Here is a 16,811-nt window from a genome sequence, read left to right as displayed (position 1 = left end):
AAAAATAAAAAATGCAATATAAATGCATGATTTATAGGGCTCTAATTACGTTATAAACGGCATGGACCGGGATGACGATACATGGGTTGGGGCGAGTAGGGTCCAGTAATTACAGAAACATACCACTTGTCCCGGTCCATGCCGTCTAGCTGCCATTTTACGCCATTTTAAAACGTTACTACAATTTAACGTTTTTATAAAAAATGCAATATAACCGGATGATATATAGGGCTATAATTACGTTATAAACGGCATGGACAGGGATAACGATACATGGGATAGGGCGAGTAGGGTCCATTCATTACAGAAACATACCACTAGCCCCGGTCAATGCCGTCTAGCTGCCATTTTACGCCATTTTAAAACGTTACTACAATTTAATTTTTTTTTAAATAAAAAATGTAATATAACCGGATGATATATAGGGCTATAATTACGTTATAAACGGCATGGACAGGGATAACGATACATGGGATAGGGCGAGTAGGGTCCATTCATTACAGAAACATACCACTAGCCCCGGTCAATGCCGTCTAGCTGCCATTTTACGCCATTTTAAAACGTTACTACAATTTAATTTTTTTTTAAATAAAAAATGTAATATAACAGCATTATTTATAGGGCTATAATTACGTTATAAACGGCATGGACCGGGATGACGATACATGGGTTGGGGCGAGTAGGGTCCAGTCATTTCAGAAAAATATCACTTGACCAGGTCCATGCCGTCTAGCTGCCATTTTACGCCATTTTAAAACGTTACTACAATTTAACGTTTTTATAAAAAATGCAATATAACCGGATGATATATAGGGCTATAATTACGTTATAAACGGCATGGACAGGGATAACGATACATGGGATAGGGCGAGTAGGGTCCATTCATTACAGAAACATACCACTAGCCCCGGTCAATGCCGTCTAGCTGCCATTTTACGCCATTTTAAAACGTTACTACAATTTAATTTTTTTTTAAATAAAAAATGTAATATAACCGCATTATTTATAGGGCTATAATTACGTTATAAACGGCATGGACCGGGATGACGATACATAGGTTGGGGCGAGTAGTTTCTAGTCATTTCAGAAAAATACCACTTGCCCCGGTCCATGCCGTCTAGCTGCCATTTTACGACATTTTAAAACGTTACTATAATTTAACGTTTTTATAAAAAATGCAATATAACCGGATGATATATAGGGCTATAATTACGTTATAAACGGCATGGACCGGGATGACGATACATGGGTTGGGGCGAGTAGGATCCAGTCATTACAGAAACATACCACTTGTCCCGGTCCATGCCGTCTAGCTGCCATTTTACGCCATTTTAAAACGTTACTACAATTTAACGTTTTTATAAAAAATGCAATATAACCGGATGATATATAGGGCTATAATTACGTTATAAAAGGCATGGACCGGGATAACGATACATGGGTTAGGGCGAGTAGGGTCCATTCATTACAGAAACATACCACTTGCCCCGGTCCATGCCGTCTAGCTGCCATTTTACGCCATTTTAAAACGTTACTACAATTTAATTTTTTTTTAAATAAAAAATGTAATATAACCGTATGCTTTATAGGGCTATAATTACGTTATAAACGGCATGGACCGGGATGACGATACATGGGTTGAGGCTAGTAGGGTCCTGTCGTTTCAGAAAAATACCACTTGCTCCGGTCCATGCCGTCTAGCTGCCATTTTACGCCATTTTAAAACGTTACTACAATTTAATTTTTTTTTTTATAAAAAATGTAATATAACCGGATGATATATAGGGCTATAATTACGTTATAAACGGCATGGACCGGGATGACGATACATGGGTTGGGGCGAGTAGGGTCCAGTCATTTCAGAAAAATACCATTTGCCCCGGTCCAAGCCGTCTAGCTGTCATTTTACGCCATTTTAAAACGTTACTACAATTTAACGTTTTTTAAAATAAAAAATGCAATATAACCGGTTGATATATAGGGCTATAATTACGTTATAAACGGCATGGACCGGGATGACGATACATGGGTTGGGACGAGTAGGGTCTAGTCATTTCAGAAAAATACCACTTGCCCCGGTCCATGCCGTCTAGCTGCCATTTTACGCCATTTTAAAACGTTACTACAATTTAACGTTTTTTAAAATAAAAAATGCAATATAACCGGTTGATATATAGGGCTATAATTACGTTATAAACGGCATGGACCGGGATGACGATACATGGGTTGGGGCGAGTAGGGTCCAGTCATTTCAGAAAAATACCACTTGCCCCAGTCCATGCCGTCTAGCTGTCATTTTACGCCATTTTAAAACGTTACTACAATTTAACGTTTTTTTAAAATAAAAAATGCAATGTAAACGTATGATTTATACGTAAAATGGCAGCTAGACGGTATGGACCGGGGCAAGTGGTCTTTTTCTAAAATGACTTGACCCTACTCGCCCCAACCCATGTATCGTCATTCCGGTCTATGCCGTTTTTAACGTAATTATAGCCCTCTATATCATCCGTTTATATTGTATTTTTTATAAAAACGTTAAATTGTAATAACGTTTTAAAATGTCGTAAAATGGCAGCTAGACGGCATGGACCGAGGCAAGTGGTATTTTTCTGAAACGACTGGACCCTACTAGCCCCAACCCATTTGTCGTAATCCCGGTCCATGCCGTTTATAACGTAATTATAGCCCTATAAATCATGCGTTTATATTGCATTTTTTATTTTTAAAAACGTTAAATTGTAGTAACGTTTTAAAATGGCGTAAAATGACAGCTAGACGGCATGGACCGGGGCAAGAGGTATTTTCTGAAATGACTGGACCCTACTCGCCCCAACCCATGTATCGTCATCCCGGTCCATGCCGTTTATAACGTAATTATAGCCCTAAATATCATCCGATTATATTGCATTTTTTATAAAAAAGTTAAATTGTAGTAACGTTTTAAAATGGCGTGAATTGGCCGCTAGACGGCATGGACCGGGTCAAGTGGTATTTTTCTGAAACGACTGGACCCTACTAGCCCCAACCCATGTATCGTCATCCCGGTCCATGCCGTTTATAACGTAATTATAGCCCTATAAATCATTCGGTTATATTGCATTTTTTATTTAAAAAAAAACTTAAATTGTAGTAACGTTTTAAAATGGCGTAAAATGACAGCTAGATGGCATGGACCGTACCGGGGCAAGTGGTATTTTTTTGAAATGACTGGACCCTACTCGCCCCAACCCATGTATCGTCATCCCGGTCCATGCTATTTATAACGTAATTATAGCCCTATATATCATCCTGTTATATTGCATTTTTTATTTTAAAAAACGTTAAATTGTAGTAACATTTTAAAATGGCGTAAAATGACAGCTAGACGGCATGGACCGGGGCAAGTGGTATTTTTCTGAAACGACTGAACCCTAATAGCCCCAACCCATGTATCGTCATCCCGGTCCATGCCGTTTATAACGTAATTATAGCCCTATTATATCATGCGTTTATATTGCATTTTTTATTTTTAAAAACGTTAAATTGTAGTAACGTTTTAAAATGGCGTAAAATGACAGCTAGACGGCATGGACCGGGGCAAGTGGTATTTTTCTGAAACAAATGGACCATACTAGCCCCAACCCATGTATCGTCATCCCGGTCCATGCCATTTATAACGTAATTATAGCCCTATATATCATCCTGTTATATTGCATTTTTTATTTTAAAAAACGTTAAATTGTAGTAACATTTTAAAATGGCGTAAAATGACAGCTAGACGGCATGGACCGGGGCAAGTGGTATTTTTCTGAAACGACTGAACCCTAATAGCCCCAACCCATGTATCGTCATCCCGCTCCATGCCGTTTATAACGTAATTATAGCCCTATTATATCATGCGTTTATATTGCATTTTTTATTTTTAAAAACGTTAAATTGTAGTAACGTTTTAAAATGGCGTAAAATGACAGCTAGACGGCATGGACCGGGGCAAGTGGTATTTTTTTGAAACAAATGGACCATACTAGCCCCAACCTATGTATCGTCATCCCGGTCCATGCCGTTTATAACGTAATTATAGCCCTATAAATCATTCGGTTATATTGCATTTTTTATAAAAAAAACTTAAATTGTAGTAACGTTTTAAAATGGTGTAAAATGACAGCTAGACGGCATGGACCGGGGCAAGTGGTATTTTTCTGAAATGACTGGACACTACTCGCCCCAACCCATGTATCGTCATCCCGGTCCATGCCGTTTATAACGTAATTATAGCCCTATAAATCATTCGGTTATATTGCATTTTTTATTTAAAAAAATTAAATTGTAGTAACGTTTTAAAATGGCGTAAAATGACAGCTAGACGGCATGGACCGGGACAAGTAGTATGTTTCTGAAATGACTGGACCCTACTCGCGCGCCCCAACCCATGTATCGTCATCCCGGTCCATGCCGTTTATAACGTAATTATAGCCCTATATATCATCCGGTTATATTACATTTTTTATTTAAAAAAAACGTAAATTGTAGTAACGTTTTAAAATGGCGTAAAATGGCAGCTAGACGGCATGGACCGGGGCAAGAGGTATGTTTCTGTAATGACTGGACCCTACTCGCCCCAACCCATGTATTGTCATCCCGGTCCATGCCGTTTATAACATAATTATAGCCCTATATATCATCCGGTTATATTGCATTTTTTATAAAAACGTTAAATTGTAGTAAGGTTTTAAAATGGCGTGAAATGGCAGCTAGACGGCATGGACCGGGTCAAGTGGTATTTTTCTGAAACTATTGGACCCTACTAGCCCCAACCCATGTATCGTCATCCCGGTCCATGCCGTTTATAACGTAATTATAGCCCTATATATCATCCGGTTATATTGCATTTTTTATTTAAAAAAAACGTTAAATTGTAGTAACGTTTTAAAATGGCGTAAAATGACAGCTAGACGGCATGGACCAGGGCAAGTGGTATTTTTCTGAAATGACTGGACCCTACTCGCCCCAACCCATGTATCGTCATCCCGGTCCATGCCGTTTATAACGTAATTATAGCCCTATATATCATCCTGTTATATTGCATTTTTTATTTAAAAAAAACGTTAAATTGTAGTAACGTTTTTATAAAGGCGTAAAATGGCAGCTAGACGGCATGGACCGGGACAAGTGGTATGTTTCTGTAATGACTGGACCCTAATCGCCCCAACCCATGTATCGTCATCCCGGTCCATGCCGTTTATAACGTAATTAGAGCCCTATAAATCATGCATTTATATTGCATTTTTTATTTTTAAAAACGTTAAATTGTAGTAACGTTTTAAAATGGCGTAAAATGACAGCTAGACGGCATGGACCGGGGTAAGAGGTATTTTTCTGAAATGACTGGACCCTATTCGCCCCAACCCATGTATCGTCATCCCGGTCCATGCCGTTTATAACGTAATTATAGCCTTATATATCATCCGGTTATTTTCCATTTTTTATAAAAACGTTAAATTGTAGTAAGGTTTTAAAATGGCGTGAAATGGCAGCTAGACGGCATGGACCGGGTCAAGTGGTATTTTTCTGAAACTACTGGACCCTACTAGCCCCAACCCATGTATCGTCATCCCGGTCCATGCCGTTTATAACGTAAGTATAGCCCTATAAATCATTCAGTTATATTGCATTTTTCATTTTAAAAAATTAAATTGTAGTACCGGTAACGTTTTAAAATGGCGTAAAATGACAGCTAGACGGCATGGACCGGGGCAAGTGGTATTTTTCTGAAATGACTGGACCCTACTCGCCCCAACCCATGTATCGTCATCCCGGTCCATGCCGTTTATAACGTAATTATCGCCCTATATATCATCCTGTTATATTGCATTTTTTATTTAAAAAATCGTTAAATTGTAGTAATGTTTTAAAATGGCGTAAAATGACAGCTAGACGGCATGGACCGGGGCAAGTGGTATTTTTCTGAAACGACTGGACCCTACTAACCCCAACCAATGTATCGTCATCCCGGTCCATGCCGTTTATAACGTAATTATAGCCCTATAAATCATTCGGTTATATTGCATTTTTTTTTTTTAAAAACGTTAAATTGTAGTAACGTTTTAAAATGGCGTAAAATGATAGCTAGACGGCATGGACCGGGGCAAGTGGTATTTTTCTGAATTGACTGAACCCTACTTGCCCCAACCGATGTATCGTCATCCCGGTCCATGCCGTTTATAACGTAATTATAGCCATATATATCATCCGGTTATATTACATTTTTCATTTTAAAAAAACTTAAATTGTAGTAACGTTTTAAAATGGCGTAAAATGGCAGCTAGACGGCATGGACCGGGGCAAGTGGTATTTTTCTGAAACGACAGGACCCTACTAGCCCCAACCCATGTATCGTCATCCAGGTCCATGCCGTTTATAACGTAATTATAGCCCTATAAATCATACGGTTATATTGCATTTTTTATAAAAAAAAACTTAAATTGTGGTAACGTTTTAAAATGGCGTAAAATGGCAGCTAGACGGCATGGACCGGGGCAAGTGGTATTTTTCTGAAACGACTGGACCCTACTAGCCCCAACCCATGTATCGTCATCCCGGTCCATGCCGTTTATAACGTAATAAAGCCCTAAAAATCATTCGGTTATATTGCATTTTTTATAAAAAAAACCGTTAAATTGTAGTAACGTTTTAAAATGGCGTAAAATGATAGCTAGACGGCATGGACTGGGTCAAGTGGTATTTTTCTGAATTGACTGGACCCTACTTGCCCCAACCCATGTATCGTCATCCCGGTCCATGCCGTTTATAACGTAATTATAGCCCTATAAATCTGACGTTTACATTGCATTTTTTATGAAAACGTTAAATTGTAGTAACGTTTTAAAATGGCGTAAAATGACAGCTAGACGGCATGGACCGGGGGAAGAGGTATTTTTCTGAAATGACTGGACCCTATTCGCCCCAACCCATGTATCGTCATCCCGGTCCATGCCGTTTATAACGTAATTATAGCCCTATATTTCATCCGGTTATATTGCATTTTTCATTTTAAAAAAACTTAAATTGTAGTAACGTTTTAAAATGGCGTAAAATGGCAGCTAGACAGCATGGACCGGGGCAAGTGGTATTTTTCTGAAACGACAGGACCCTACTAGCCCCAACCCATGTATCGTCATCCCGGTCCATGCCGTTTATAACGTAATTATAGCCCTATAAATCATACGGTTATATTACATTTTTTATTAAAAAAAACCTAAAATGTGGTAACGTTTTAAAATGGCGTAAAATGGCAGCTAGACGGCATGGACCGGGGCAAGTGGTATTTTTCTGAAACGACTGGACCCTACTAGCCCCAACCCATGTATCGTCATCCCGGTCCATGCCGTTTATAACGTAATTATAGCCCTATAAATCATTCGGTTATATTGCATTTTTTATTAAAAAAAAACGTTAAATTGTAGTAACGTTTTAAAATGGCGTAAAATGATAGCTAGACGGCATGGACTGGGGCAAGTGGTATTTTTCTGAATTGACTGGACCCTACTCGCCCCAACCCATGTATCGTCATCCCGGTCCATGCCGTTTATAACGTAATTATAGCCCTATAAATCATTCGGTTATATTGCATTTTTTATGAAAACCTTAAATTGTAGTAACGTTTTTAAATGGCGTAAAATGACAGCTAGACGGCATGGACCGGGGTAAGAGGTATTTTTCTGAAATGACTGGACCCTACTCGCCCCAACCCATGTATTGTCATGCCGGTCCATGCCGTTTATAACGTAATTATAGCCCTATATTTCATCCGGTTATATTGCATTTTTTATTTAAAAGAATTAAATTGTAGTACCGGTAACGTTTTAAAATGGCGTCAAATGACAGCTAGACGGCATGGACCGGGGCAAGTGGTATTTTTCTGAAATGACTGGACCCTACTCGCCCCAACCCATGTATCGTCATCCCGGTCCATGCCGTTTATAACGTAATTATAGCCCTATATATCATCCTGTTATATTGCATTTTTTATTTTAAAAAACGTTAAATTGTAGTAACGTTTTAAAATGGCGTAAAATGACAGCTAGACGGCATGGACCGGGGCAAGTGGTATTTTTCTGAAACGACTGGACCCTACTAGCCCCAACCCATGTATCGTCATCCCGGTCCATGCCGTTTATAACGTAATTATAGCCCTATAAATCATTCGGTTATATTGCATTTTTTATAAAAAAAACGTTAAATTGTTGTAACGTTTTAAAATGGCGTAAAATGATAGCTAGACGGCATGGACCGGGGCAAGTGGTATTTTTCTGAAATGACCGGACCCTACTCGCCCCAACCCATGTATCGTCATCCCGGTCCATGCCGTTTATAACGTAATTATAGCCCTATATATCATCCGGTTATATTACATTTTTCATTTAAAAAAAACTTAAATTGTAGTAACGTTTTAAAATGGCGTAAAATGGCAGCTAGACGGCATGGACCGGGGCAAGTGGTATTTTTCTGAAACGACAGGACCCTACTAGCCCCATCCCATGTATCGTCATCCCGGTCCATGCCGTTTATAACGCAATTATAGCCCTATAAATCATACGATTATAGTGCATTTTTTATTAAAAAAAACTTAAATTGTGGTAACGTTTTAAAATGGCGTAAAATGGCAGCTAGACGGCATGGACCGGGGCAAGTGGTATTTTTCTGAAATGACTAGATCCTACTCGCCCCAATCCATGTATCGTCATCCCGGTCCATGCCGTTTATCACGTAATTATAGCCCTATAAATCATCCGGTTATATTGCATTTTTTATTTTTAAAAACGTTAAATTGTAGTAAGGTTTTAAAATGGCGTAAAATGACAGCTAGACGGCATGGACCGGGGCAAGTGGTATTTTTCTGAAACGACTGGACCCTACTAGCCCCAACCCATGTATCGTCATCCCGGTCCATGGCGTTTATAACGAAGTTATAGCCCTATAAATCATAGCCATAGTTAATCTAAGCCGTAAGTATAAAATCATTTAATTAAAATATTACACATATTGCGCCCCATACATGTGAATGTGAATGTCGAATAAGGATCCAACTTCACAAAAAAAACTGAATATCGAATAAGGAATAAGTAACCAACTTCACGCCGGTAAACAAAAGCTTACTAAAAAAAAGGAGGCTAGCCTAGGCCTAGCCTATAGATAGCTAGCCTAGACTTTCTGATTTCTAGCCTGTGCTACGAATTTATCCCGCGCCTCCTATTCTAGGCCCAGCAGTAGGCTAGGCCTAGCCTATCCATCATGGTGGTAAAGTACATGTGTACTCGATTAATTTCAGGCAAGCAGGAGATTAATTAATAATAATTATTTTACAGTATTTCTTATTTTTTCAGACTCTTTCAACCTTGATTGATTGATTTGACAACGACGGGTAGTAATAAGAAATAGGCCTACAGTACAGTAGGACGAAAGGCAGTTTAGAAATAGATAAATGGCAGAACCAGAACCAAAAGAGAATGGCACGTCTCAATGTCCTCTTGCAACCTCAAAAAGAAGGAGAAAAACTAATAAGAAGAGAGAGAAAATCAATCAAAATCAAGAAGAGATTCAGAATGATATGACTGATAACCATGAAGAACAGAAAGATGAAGAAAATGGTGTGAAAAATAATAGCACTATTGAAAAGCAAGATTGGCAACCTCTTGTATTTCCGACTAAAGGTAAAATTAAATATGAGGATTTTAAAAACATAATTCTTGCCTTAGGAGTTATCCACTACGTTTTAACATTGCATTAAACAATATAGGGACCGATAATCTTTAAAAAGGGGATAAGGTTTATAAGCTAAGCAATTTAATAGTTTCTTTTTCAATATCTTTAGTAGATGAAACTATGTTACCACTTCATGTTGTCGTCGAATATATTTCAACATTTGAACCAGAACGCAAGCAACACTTTTTGTTCCTGGCACACGACCTATCCTTACGGAACCTAACACACACAGTGCTCAATAAAGTTGGATTCCGCAATCTGGATAAATTATATACATTTGAAGGTATGGATGAGATAAGATATGCAGTGACAATGGCATTTGGAATTTCTGCTAGAGTGGCATGAAGACCAAGAAGTTATGAAAGGGAAAGAGTTTTTAAGAACAGCTGCCAGAAAGGAGTGGGTTGGGTAGATAAAATACAAGCATCCCGTTATCTGTGCTGTATCTCCACATGACATGACAAATGTTCCAGTTTCATCATTACATGTAAATTCTGTAATACATTGTCACTATGTACTGTATCATATGTGGATCAAGGTTAGGTGTATAAAGGTGGTGCATGTAAAACATGACACTGTATTGGCCTATGGTACTGGACAAAATTATACATACCAAGAATTGGCTATATTTTGCATGGGGAAATTAAATTCTGATATCAAGCTGTGGTACACCATGTACAGTACATATTGTTCTGAAAAGAACTGTTGAGTTGAGGACGATCAAAGTATAATATTAATCAAAACATCAAGAAACTCAACAATTCTTTTCAGAACTATAGTAGGCCTATTACGTGGTGTACTGCAAACATACCAGGAATCAGTTAACCAATGTATTACAAATATTTACAGGACGTCTTCAGATTGGGTCGTTGAAGCCGCTTACTTTCAGTACTATTACAGACAACCTTGATGACTCTATTGGGCATTTGTTCAAGTCAATTATTTCCAATGTAATTCTCTACATCAAAGTAAAAAAGATGTAAGTTGCTTTCCATTCTTTAAAACTTTCTTTGATTCTGTAACAATCTGTAGATTTTGTGTTTTGTTGACTGAGACTTCTATGTCATTGTGGTAGAGTTCATAGTATTTTATATTTCAATTTTAGACTTGATGAGACCAATGAAGAAGAAAGATTAAACTATCAAGAGGTACGCCTAATACGTGGCACAGGATACCTTATTAATGATTACTTCTATGTTAGCGATCGGCAAAGTGATAGAAAGGACGTTTTATATTTGCGATGCAATCGACAACGGCAAGGTAACTGTCCTTCTCGTGCTCGGATTCTTCGTGAGCTTGGATGTGCAGTGTTGGCAAATAAAAATCACAACCACCCGCCACCTAATGTACATAAGCACGAGTTTATGCATCGTTGCCGGAACGATTCCCGCGACCCTAAAAACTTTAGTAGAAATTTAAAAGATATATATGATGAGATTTGTGAAGATGTTTTGAATTGTAGTGATGAACAATTATCAGAAGCTCAGCAGGCAGTGCAGGACTGGGACAGCGTTAAAAAGATTATGCAGAAATGCCGCAGTCGTGGGATGAAACTTCACAGAGGGAATTTGAAGGACAGCGATTCTCTTTCAAACTTTTATGTTATGGCCAACAAATCAAAACGAATGAAAATGGAAAACGATACACCAGAAAATTCATCTAGGACTGAGGACAACTCTACAAATCAGGAATTTATTTCACTTCGGGACACTACCTTCTTTAGTACTGTGCCACAAATAAATTTACCATCAGGGAGTGGTGTACCGCTAATGGTTGATGGTGTTAGGAGTGAACCTCTTCCAGTTAATAATGCACAGCAGACATATAATAGTCAGTACCACATGAATACAAATTGGACTACAACAGAAAACTTTATGGTGCATGTTCAGACATCCAGTACAAATTAAACAAAAGTGGTGTTTATCGTTGGTCAGTCTTTTTGTATAAAGCAAGTGGATAAGATGGATATGCTATGATGCATTGCCAAACACTAGATTAATAAAGAATACATTTTGTGTTTGTACCACAGTTTCAATTTATTAATTGGTAATATTTGATTATTTGTTTCAGTTGTTACATACTGTAAAGAATTAAAAACCTGCAGCTCCTTGGATAGATTTTGAAATAATATCGATGGCAGAATGAGATGATTAGATGGAACTCCCACATACATGGGCTGCTGCTATATTGCTTTATAATCATTTTTTATATCGCTTATCACGTCTAGCGACATTAAGCACTATCGCGTCTGCAGCTATCAGGCCTAACTCCTAAATATAAATAAATAATCCGTCGATTGTTGCTTTTGTATAACTAACATATATAATTAATATATTAGTTTCAATGTTTTACCCGAGCGGTAACACGTCGATTATTAATAGACGTGATACCGCTCGAAACTATACAGAATTTTAAACAAAGTACTCGGTAATTAAATGTTGAATTATAATTTTGTGTCGTGGCCGTCAAACGCAATTAATGGACGTCATCTGCTCGTTTAAATTAAAAAGAAAAAAATGAAGATTAATGTAATCGGGTTATTTTGCATTGGTGAATGCGACATATAAATGTTTTTAAGAATTATTTATTCCAGGGGACAATAAAATAGATACAATAATCCGAACAAAAGTGAAAAGCCAATTCAAATTTAGGTAGTATAAAAACATTTATTAACACACAACACACATAAAATACAAGTCACTATTGCAGTTCAAATTATTCAATTCCAAAATGTTCGGCAGCTCATTTTCAAGTCCCTGGATCAGTTGCTGCTGCTTGTGTATTTTGTGACCGCCTTCGTTCCTTCACTGACCGCATGCTTAGCAAGTTCTCCCGGCAAAAGTAGTCTCACTGCCGTCTGCACCTCTCGGCTACTTATGGTAGATTTCTTGTTGTACTGAGCCAATCTTGATGCTTCATTTGCAATTCGTTCAAATATATCGTTCACGAAACTGTTCATGATTCCCATAGCTCGGCTTGAAATACCAGTGTCTGGGTGGACTTGCTTCAACACCTTGTAGATGTAGATATTGTAGCTCTCCTTTCGTTTACGTTTGTTTTTCCTGCTTGGATTCGAAGAAACCGCCATCTTAGAACCAGATTTATTAGCAGCTTTTCCAATGTTACTCTTTTTCGGCATTTTGGTAGATTCAGATTATAACTCACAGCAAATACAAGAGAGAAGTGTTCAGTTCGAGTTCAGTGTTGGATTTGACTGAGGAGACGTCAAATCATTGTATTTATAGTAAAGGTCATTTGCATAAAGGTGCAAATTATTTTTCTTAGCCCTGATTGGTCGAAATGTATAGCCAGGTGTTTCCTCTTGAAAGCGTAAAACAATAGAGGTATGTTATTTCACACAAAGGCCGTTTAAGTAAACAAAATTAATTGTCCACGCTGTGGATGTCAGGCATTGTGTCGAAGTATACGGTTTTACGTAGTATATTTTGATTATCATAAAAAACACTGTACAAAGTTGTATGTAGAATATAAAAATCACTGTACCAAGTTGTATGTAGATTATAAAAAACACTGTACCAAGTTGTATGTAGATTATAAAAAACACTGTACAAAGTTGTATGTAGATAATAAAAAACACTGTACATAAAAGTTGTATGTAGATTCGTATTGTGATTGCATTGACAAATGGTAATCAAAACTTATCATAAATGATTTATAAATTATTGGCCTACAAATACAGTAATCCTGAATGAGTTTCATGATGATTATTATTGGGGGTCACGGTTCATACTAGGATGCCACGGAAGTACATATAAATAAACAAGTTCCGTGCGTGAGCGCGTGTGGGAACCGATGACGTAAGCAGCACGATCCGTAGACGTAATATTCAACACCGTTTTCACATTTGCGTACGTCACAACAGTGAAATTCAACTTCTCGTAAAGTAGAATGCGAAATTATGATTCGAAAAAAATGAATATTAGAACCAATTTGTAATAGTAATGTTAGCACATCCCATAACTTGTCCTATTCATAATTATATCTAATTTTATTAACTCATAATATTCTTGGATTTACAAAGAGAGTAATAGTAAATAAATAAAAAAGCAAATTGTTGAAAACTTTGATACCATCATTTTATTTTGTTTTACAATGGTTTTATGATGGTACCGAAACGTCAATCTTTATTTTGTCATTAAACATTTAGTATTGAAATTATTAAACTTCTTTCGAGTCGTAATTTCACATTTACCAAAAATTACGCCGAATTTCTGCAATTTAAGAAAAATGTTCAAACCTAAAAAACCGTTCATTAATATTATTTCTCTTTTGCTATCCCTAGTAATAGGCCTACGTACCGGTAAAGTATTAGTTTTCTTGGTGTTTGGAATTTGCCATTTTGTAAATTTCAACCTGACAGTTTAGATATGTAGGCCTACTTACTTAATTGTTTTAACTTTATCCGTTTTCAATTCGTTATTTTGGGTTAGTTTGTATTGACCTCACCATACCTTGATGTGACGTTAAATCATGGACCAAATGAATGAGTGTGCTCATGGTCCTACGAATCATAAAGTGCATAAACTTCAAATTGTTCATTATTTCTATCGAAATTAAATATATTGCCTACAATATTTATATTATGAGAAAGCATTTCTTCTGGCCATCTACAAAGCAATATGTTTTCAATTTTACATGGGATGTAGGACTGCATATTTAGGCGTCTTTAAAAGGCCTAGCTAGTACATACTTAAAAAGCGAATACAAACAAAGCGTGACGAACAACATAGCGATTACTGTTTAGCGTAGGCCTAGCCTCGCCATAATTTCGTTTTTTGAGACACGCGCTGAAACCCGACAACAGTGTGTATAATAGTGGTAGCGAGCTGATGGTCTTTTCTATACGATAATATTTAATAGATTATGATACATATACCTAAATTGTCGGTTTATTTCTTTAGATTTGCTGTGGTAGGCCTACTTGAGCATACATGCTAGGTCCAGACCACCTGGCCCAGTTAAAACTAACATGATAGGTCGAAATGCAAAAACAGGGGCCAGCGAATAGCCTAGGAGTTCTCCAGAAATAAACTGACAATTTAGGCATATTTATCGTTTATTAAATATTATCATCCACGTAAATGAAATAATATTGTATCTCTACTTTATTATATTGCTTATTCTTAAGCCTATATTACTCACTTTGTTTTGTTTAATTCCAGAAATGTAAATAAGTTCCCTAGAGTTGCTCGATGGCGGTTTTTATAATAACGATCGAGCTAATCTTATTGGTCCGAAGTCGCGTCTCCGACTATCCAGCTGGTATACAATTAGTAAAGTTGGCAGAATGCCAATTGGTTAATAATGTTAGTGGACATGCGCAGCCATTGCTGTAATTGTTTAATATAAAGAAAATGCATAACACAAAAAGTACTTTTATAAAACAGGTTTTATTCTAATCAAATAACACAAATAAAATATACAAAAATTGGCTGTATACACAACCTTAATGAGTAAATATATAATAAAGTTCGATTTTGTAGAGGTTTTTCATTTAGTACTGCTACAATTTCTTAGTACTGCTGTAATGTTTCTAGTTCTATATTGTTTAGTTGCAGCTTGTGTATTTTGTGACAGCCTTCGTTCCTTCACTGACCGCATGCTTAGCAAGTTCTCCCGGCAAAAGTAGTCTCACTGCCGTCTGCACCTCTCTGCTACTTATGGTAGATTTCTTGTTGTACTGGGCCAATCTGGATGCTTCATTTGCAATACGTTCAAATATATCGTTCACGAAACTGTTCATGATTCCCATAGCTCGGCTTGAAATACCAGTGTCGGGGTGTACTTGCTTCAACACCTTGTAGATGTAGATATTGTAGCTCTCCTTTCGTCTACGTTTGTTTTTCCTGCTTGAACTACTGGCGACAGCCATTTTAGTGCCAGCTTTCTTCCCGGCTTTACCAGATGTTGGTTTTGGAGCCATATTGATAACTTCGGTTTTGTTTTTCACTTCAAGCAATAGGCCTAAATCTATGAGAAGTGTTTGGAACGGATTAGTTGCGGTTACTGTATTTAACAAACTATTATTACTATTTATATCCTTGCTCCCAATGTAATTTGCATATCACCTGAGGCATCCAGCGAAACGGTAATCTGATTGGCTAATACAAGTAAGACGTAAGAACAATGATGGACCGATGAGGATACTAATTTGCATACAGCTTTACGGTATGTGAATTCGGTTCGCCATATAAAATGCAACAACACCGAGAGAATCGACCAAACCTGTTGTAACCTTAAGTTGAGGGGTACCGTACGTCTTGTATAATTTTAATTTAATCAAATTATCCCGTTTAACGTGCAATATGTCTGGACGTGGTAAAGGAGCTAAGGTTAAAGGAAAGGCTAAGAGTAGATCTAGCCGAGCAGGTTTGCAATTTCCCGTCGGCAGAGTACATAGATTTCTGAGAAAGGGAAATTACGCCCAGCGTATAGGTGCCGGTGCTCCGGTCTACATGGCTGCCGTATTAGAATACCTGACTGCTGAAATTTTAGAACTTGCCGGTAATGCTGCCCGGGACAACAAGAAGACTAGGATTATACCACGTCACTTGCAACTTGCCATTCGCAACGATGAAGAATTGAACAGATTACTCGGATCGGTGACGATTGCTCAAGGTGGTGTGTTGCCGAACATTCAATCAATACTTCTACCGAAGAAAGCTCAATCCAAGTCATAATAAATGCATAAACTGTTCTTGAAAGAAAATACGGGACTGAACTTTATAAACTGGACATTATTATAACTATATTGATGAGGACAATTAAGAAACTTAGTTTTGCTGTTTTATTTATGTTCGATTCTGGTAATAAAATAATTATTTTACCTATATTAAATTGTGTGCCGTTTTCCTTAATGTTTCTCTGATCCGCTATTGCCGTAAAGCTCTGTCTACACTATCAAAACTAGTTTGACAAAAAAGTGTGATGTGCCCAAATATGGTAGTGATATACACAAATATGTCATCATGTCCATATATGGGCACATCACATGTTTTTGTCACATAAAGTTTGATAGTGTATACAAGGCTTTAGGCCTATTTCCT

General features: G+C 37.4%; 5 protein-coding genes across 6 annotated transcripts in view; 2 read left to right on the top strand and 3 right to left on the bottom strand.

Annotated features, from left to right (window-relative positions):
- Window positions 1-16,811, bottom strand: part of LOC144841618 (uncharacterized) — a 136,042-nt gene that overhangs the window by 12,068 nt on the left and 107,163 nt on the right. The window lies entirely within an intron of this gene.
- On the top strand, window positions 9,019-11,767 carry LOC144841610 (uncharacterized). Of its 2 annotated transcripts, none has more exons than XM_078698054.1 (5): window positions 9,019-9,122; window positions 9,366-9,692; window positions 9,857-10,027; window positions 10,594-10,723; window positions 10,850-11,767. In XM_078698054.1, exons 2-5 carry the CDS (start codon window positions 9,464-9,466, stop codon window positions 11,649-11,651), a joined length of 1,332 nt encoding a protein of 443 aa, XP_078554180.1. In that variant the 5' UTR covers window positions 9,019-9,122; window positions 9,366-9,463; the 3' UTR covers window positions 11,652-11,767. The 2 variants fall into 2 exon arrangements, with proteins under 2 accessions (XP_078554180.1, XP_078554179.1); XM_078698053.1 differs by having other exon boundaries at window positions 9,854-10,027.
- Window positions 12,391-12,973, bottom strand: LOC144839592 (late histone H2B.2.2-like). Its single transcript, XM_078695022.1, has one exon. The coding sequence runs from the start codon at window positions 12,881-12,883 to the stop codon at window positions 12,506-12,508; it is 378 nt and encodes a 125-aa protein (XP_078551148.1). The 5' UTR covers window positions 12,884-12,973; the 3' UTR covers window positions 12,391-12,505.
- Window positions 15,137-15,781, bottom strand: LOC144841480 (late histone H2B.L4-like). The gene has a single exon (XM_078697817.1). The coding sequence runs from the start codon at window positions 15,686-15,688 to the stop codon at window positions 15,314-15,316; it is 375 nt and encodes a 124-aa protein (XP_078553943.1). The 5' UTR covers window positions 15,689-15,781; the 3' UTR covers window positions 15,137-15,313.
- LOC144841479 (histone H2A-like) lies at window positions 15,968-16,602 on the top strand. Its single transcript, XM_078697815.1, has one exon. The coding sequence runs from the start codon at window positions 16,071-16,073 to the stop codon at window positions 16,443-16,445; it is 375 nt and encodes a 124-aa protein (XP_078553941.1). The 5' UTR covers window positions 15,968-16,070; the 3' UTR covers window positions 16,446-16,602.

Source organism: Antedon bifida, chromosome 4 (genome assembly GCF_963402885.1).
Source record: "Antedon bifida chromosome 4, ecAntBifi1.1, whole genome shotgun sequence".
NCBI lineage: Eukaryota > Metazoa > Echinodermata > Crinoidea > Comatulida > Antedonidae > Antedon > Antedon bifida.
This window is presented reverse-complemented; position numbering and strand designations above follow the sequence as displayed.

Bases quoted from the DNA above. Each gene is read 5' to 3' on its own strand.
- LOC144841610 (XM_078698053.1), top strand. From the start codon at position 9,464: ATGGCAGAACCAGAACCAAAAGAGAATGGCACGTCTCAATGTCCTCTT. The intron at 9,693-9,853 runs GTAAAATTAAAT...CAATATCTTTAG, and splicing joins TCTTGTATTTCCGACTAAAG to TAGATGAAACTATGTTACCA. The intron at 10,028-10,593 runs GTATGGATGAGA...AAATATTTACAG, and splicing joins TAAATTATATACATTTGAAG to GACGTCTTCAGATTGGGTCG.
- LOC144839592 (XM_078695022.1), bottom strand. From the start codon at position 12,883: ATGCCGAAAAAGAGTAACATTGGAAAAGCTGCTAATAAATCTGGTTCT.
- LOC144841480 (XM_078697817.1), bottom strand. From the start codon at position 15,688: ATGGCTCCAAAACCAACATCTGGTAAAGCCGGGAAGAAAGCTGGCACT.
- LOC144841479 (XM_078697815.1), top strand. From the start codon at position 16,071: ATGTCTGGACGTGGTAAAGGAGCTAAGGTTAAAGGAAAGGCTAAGAGT.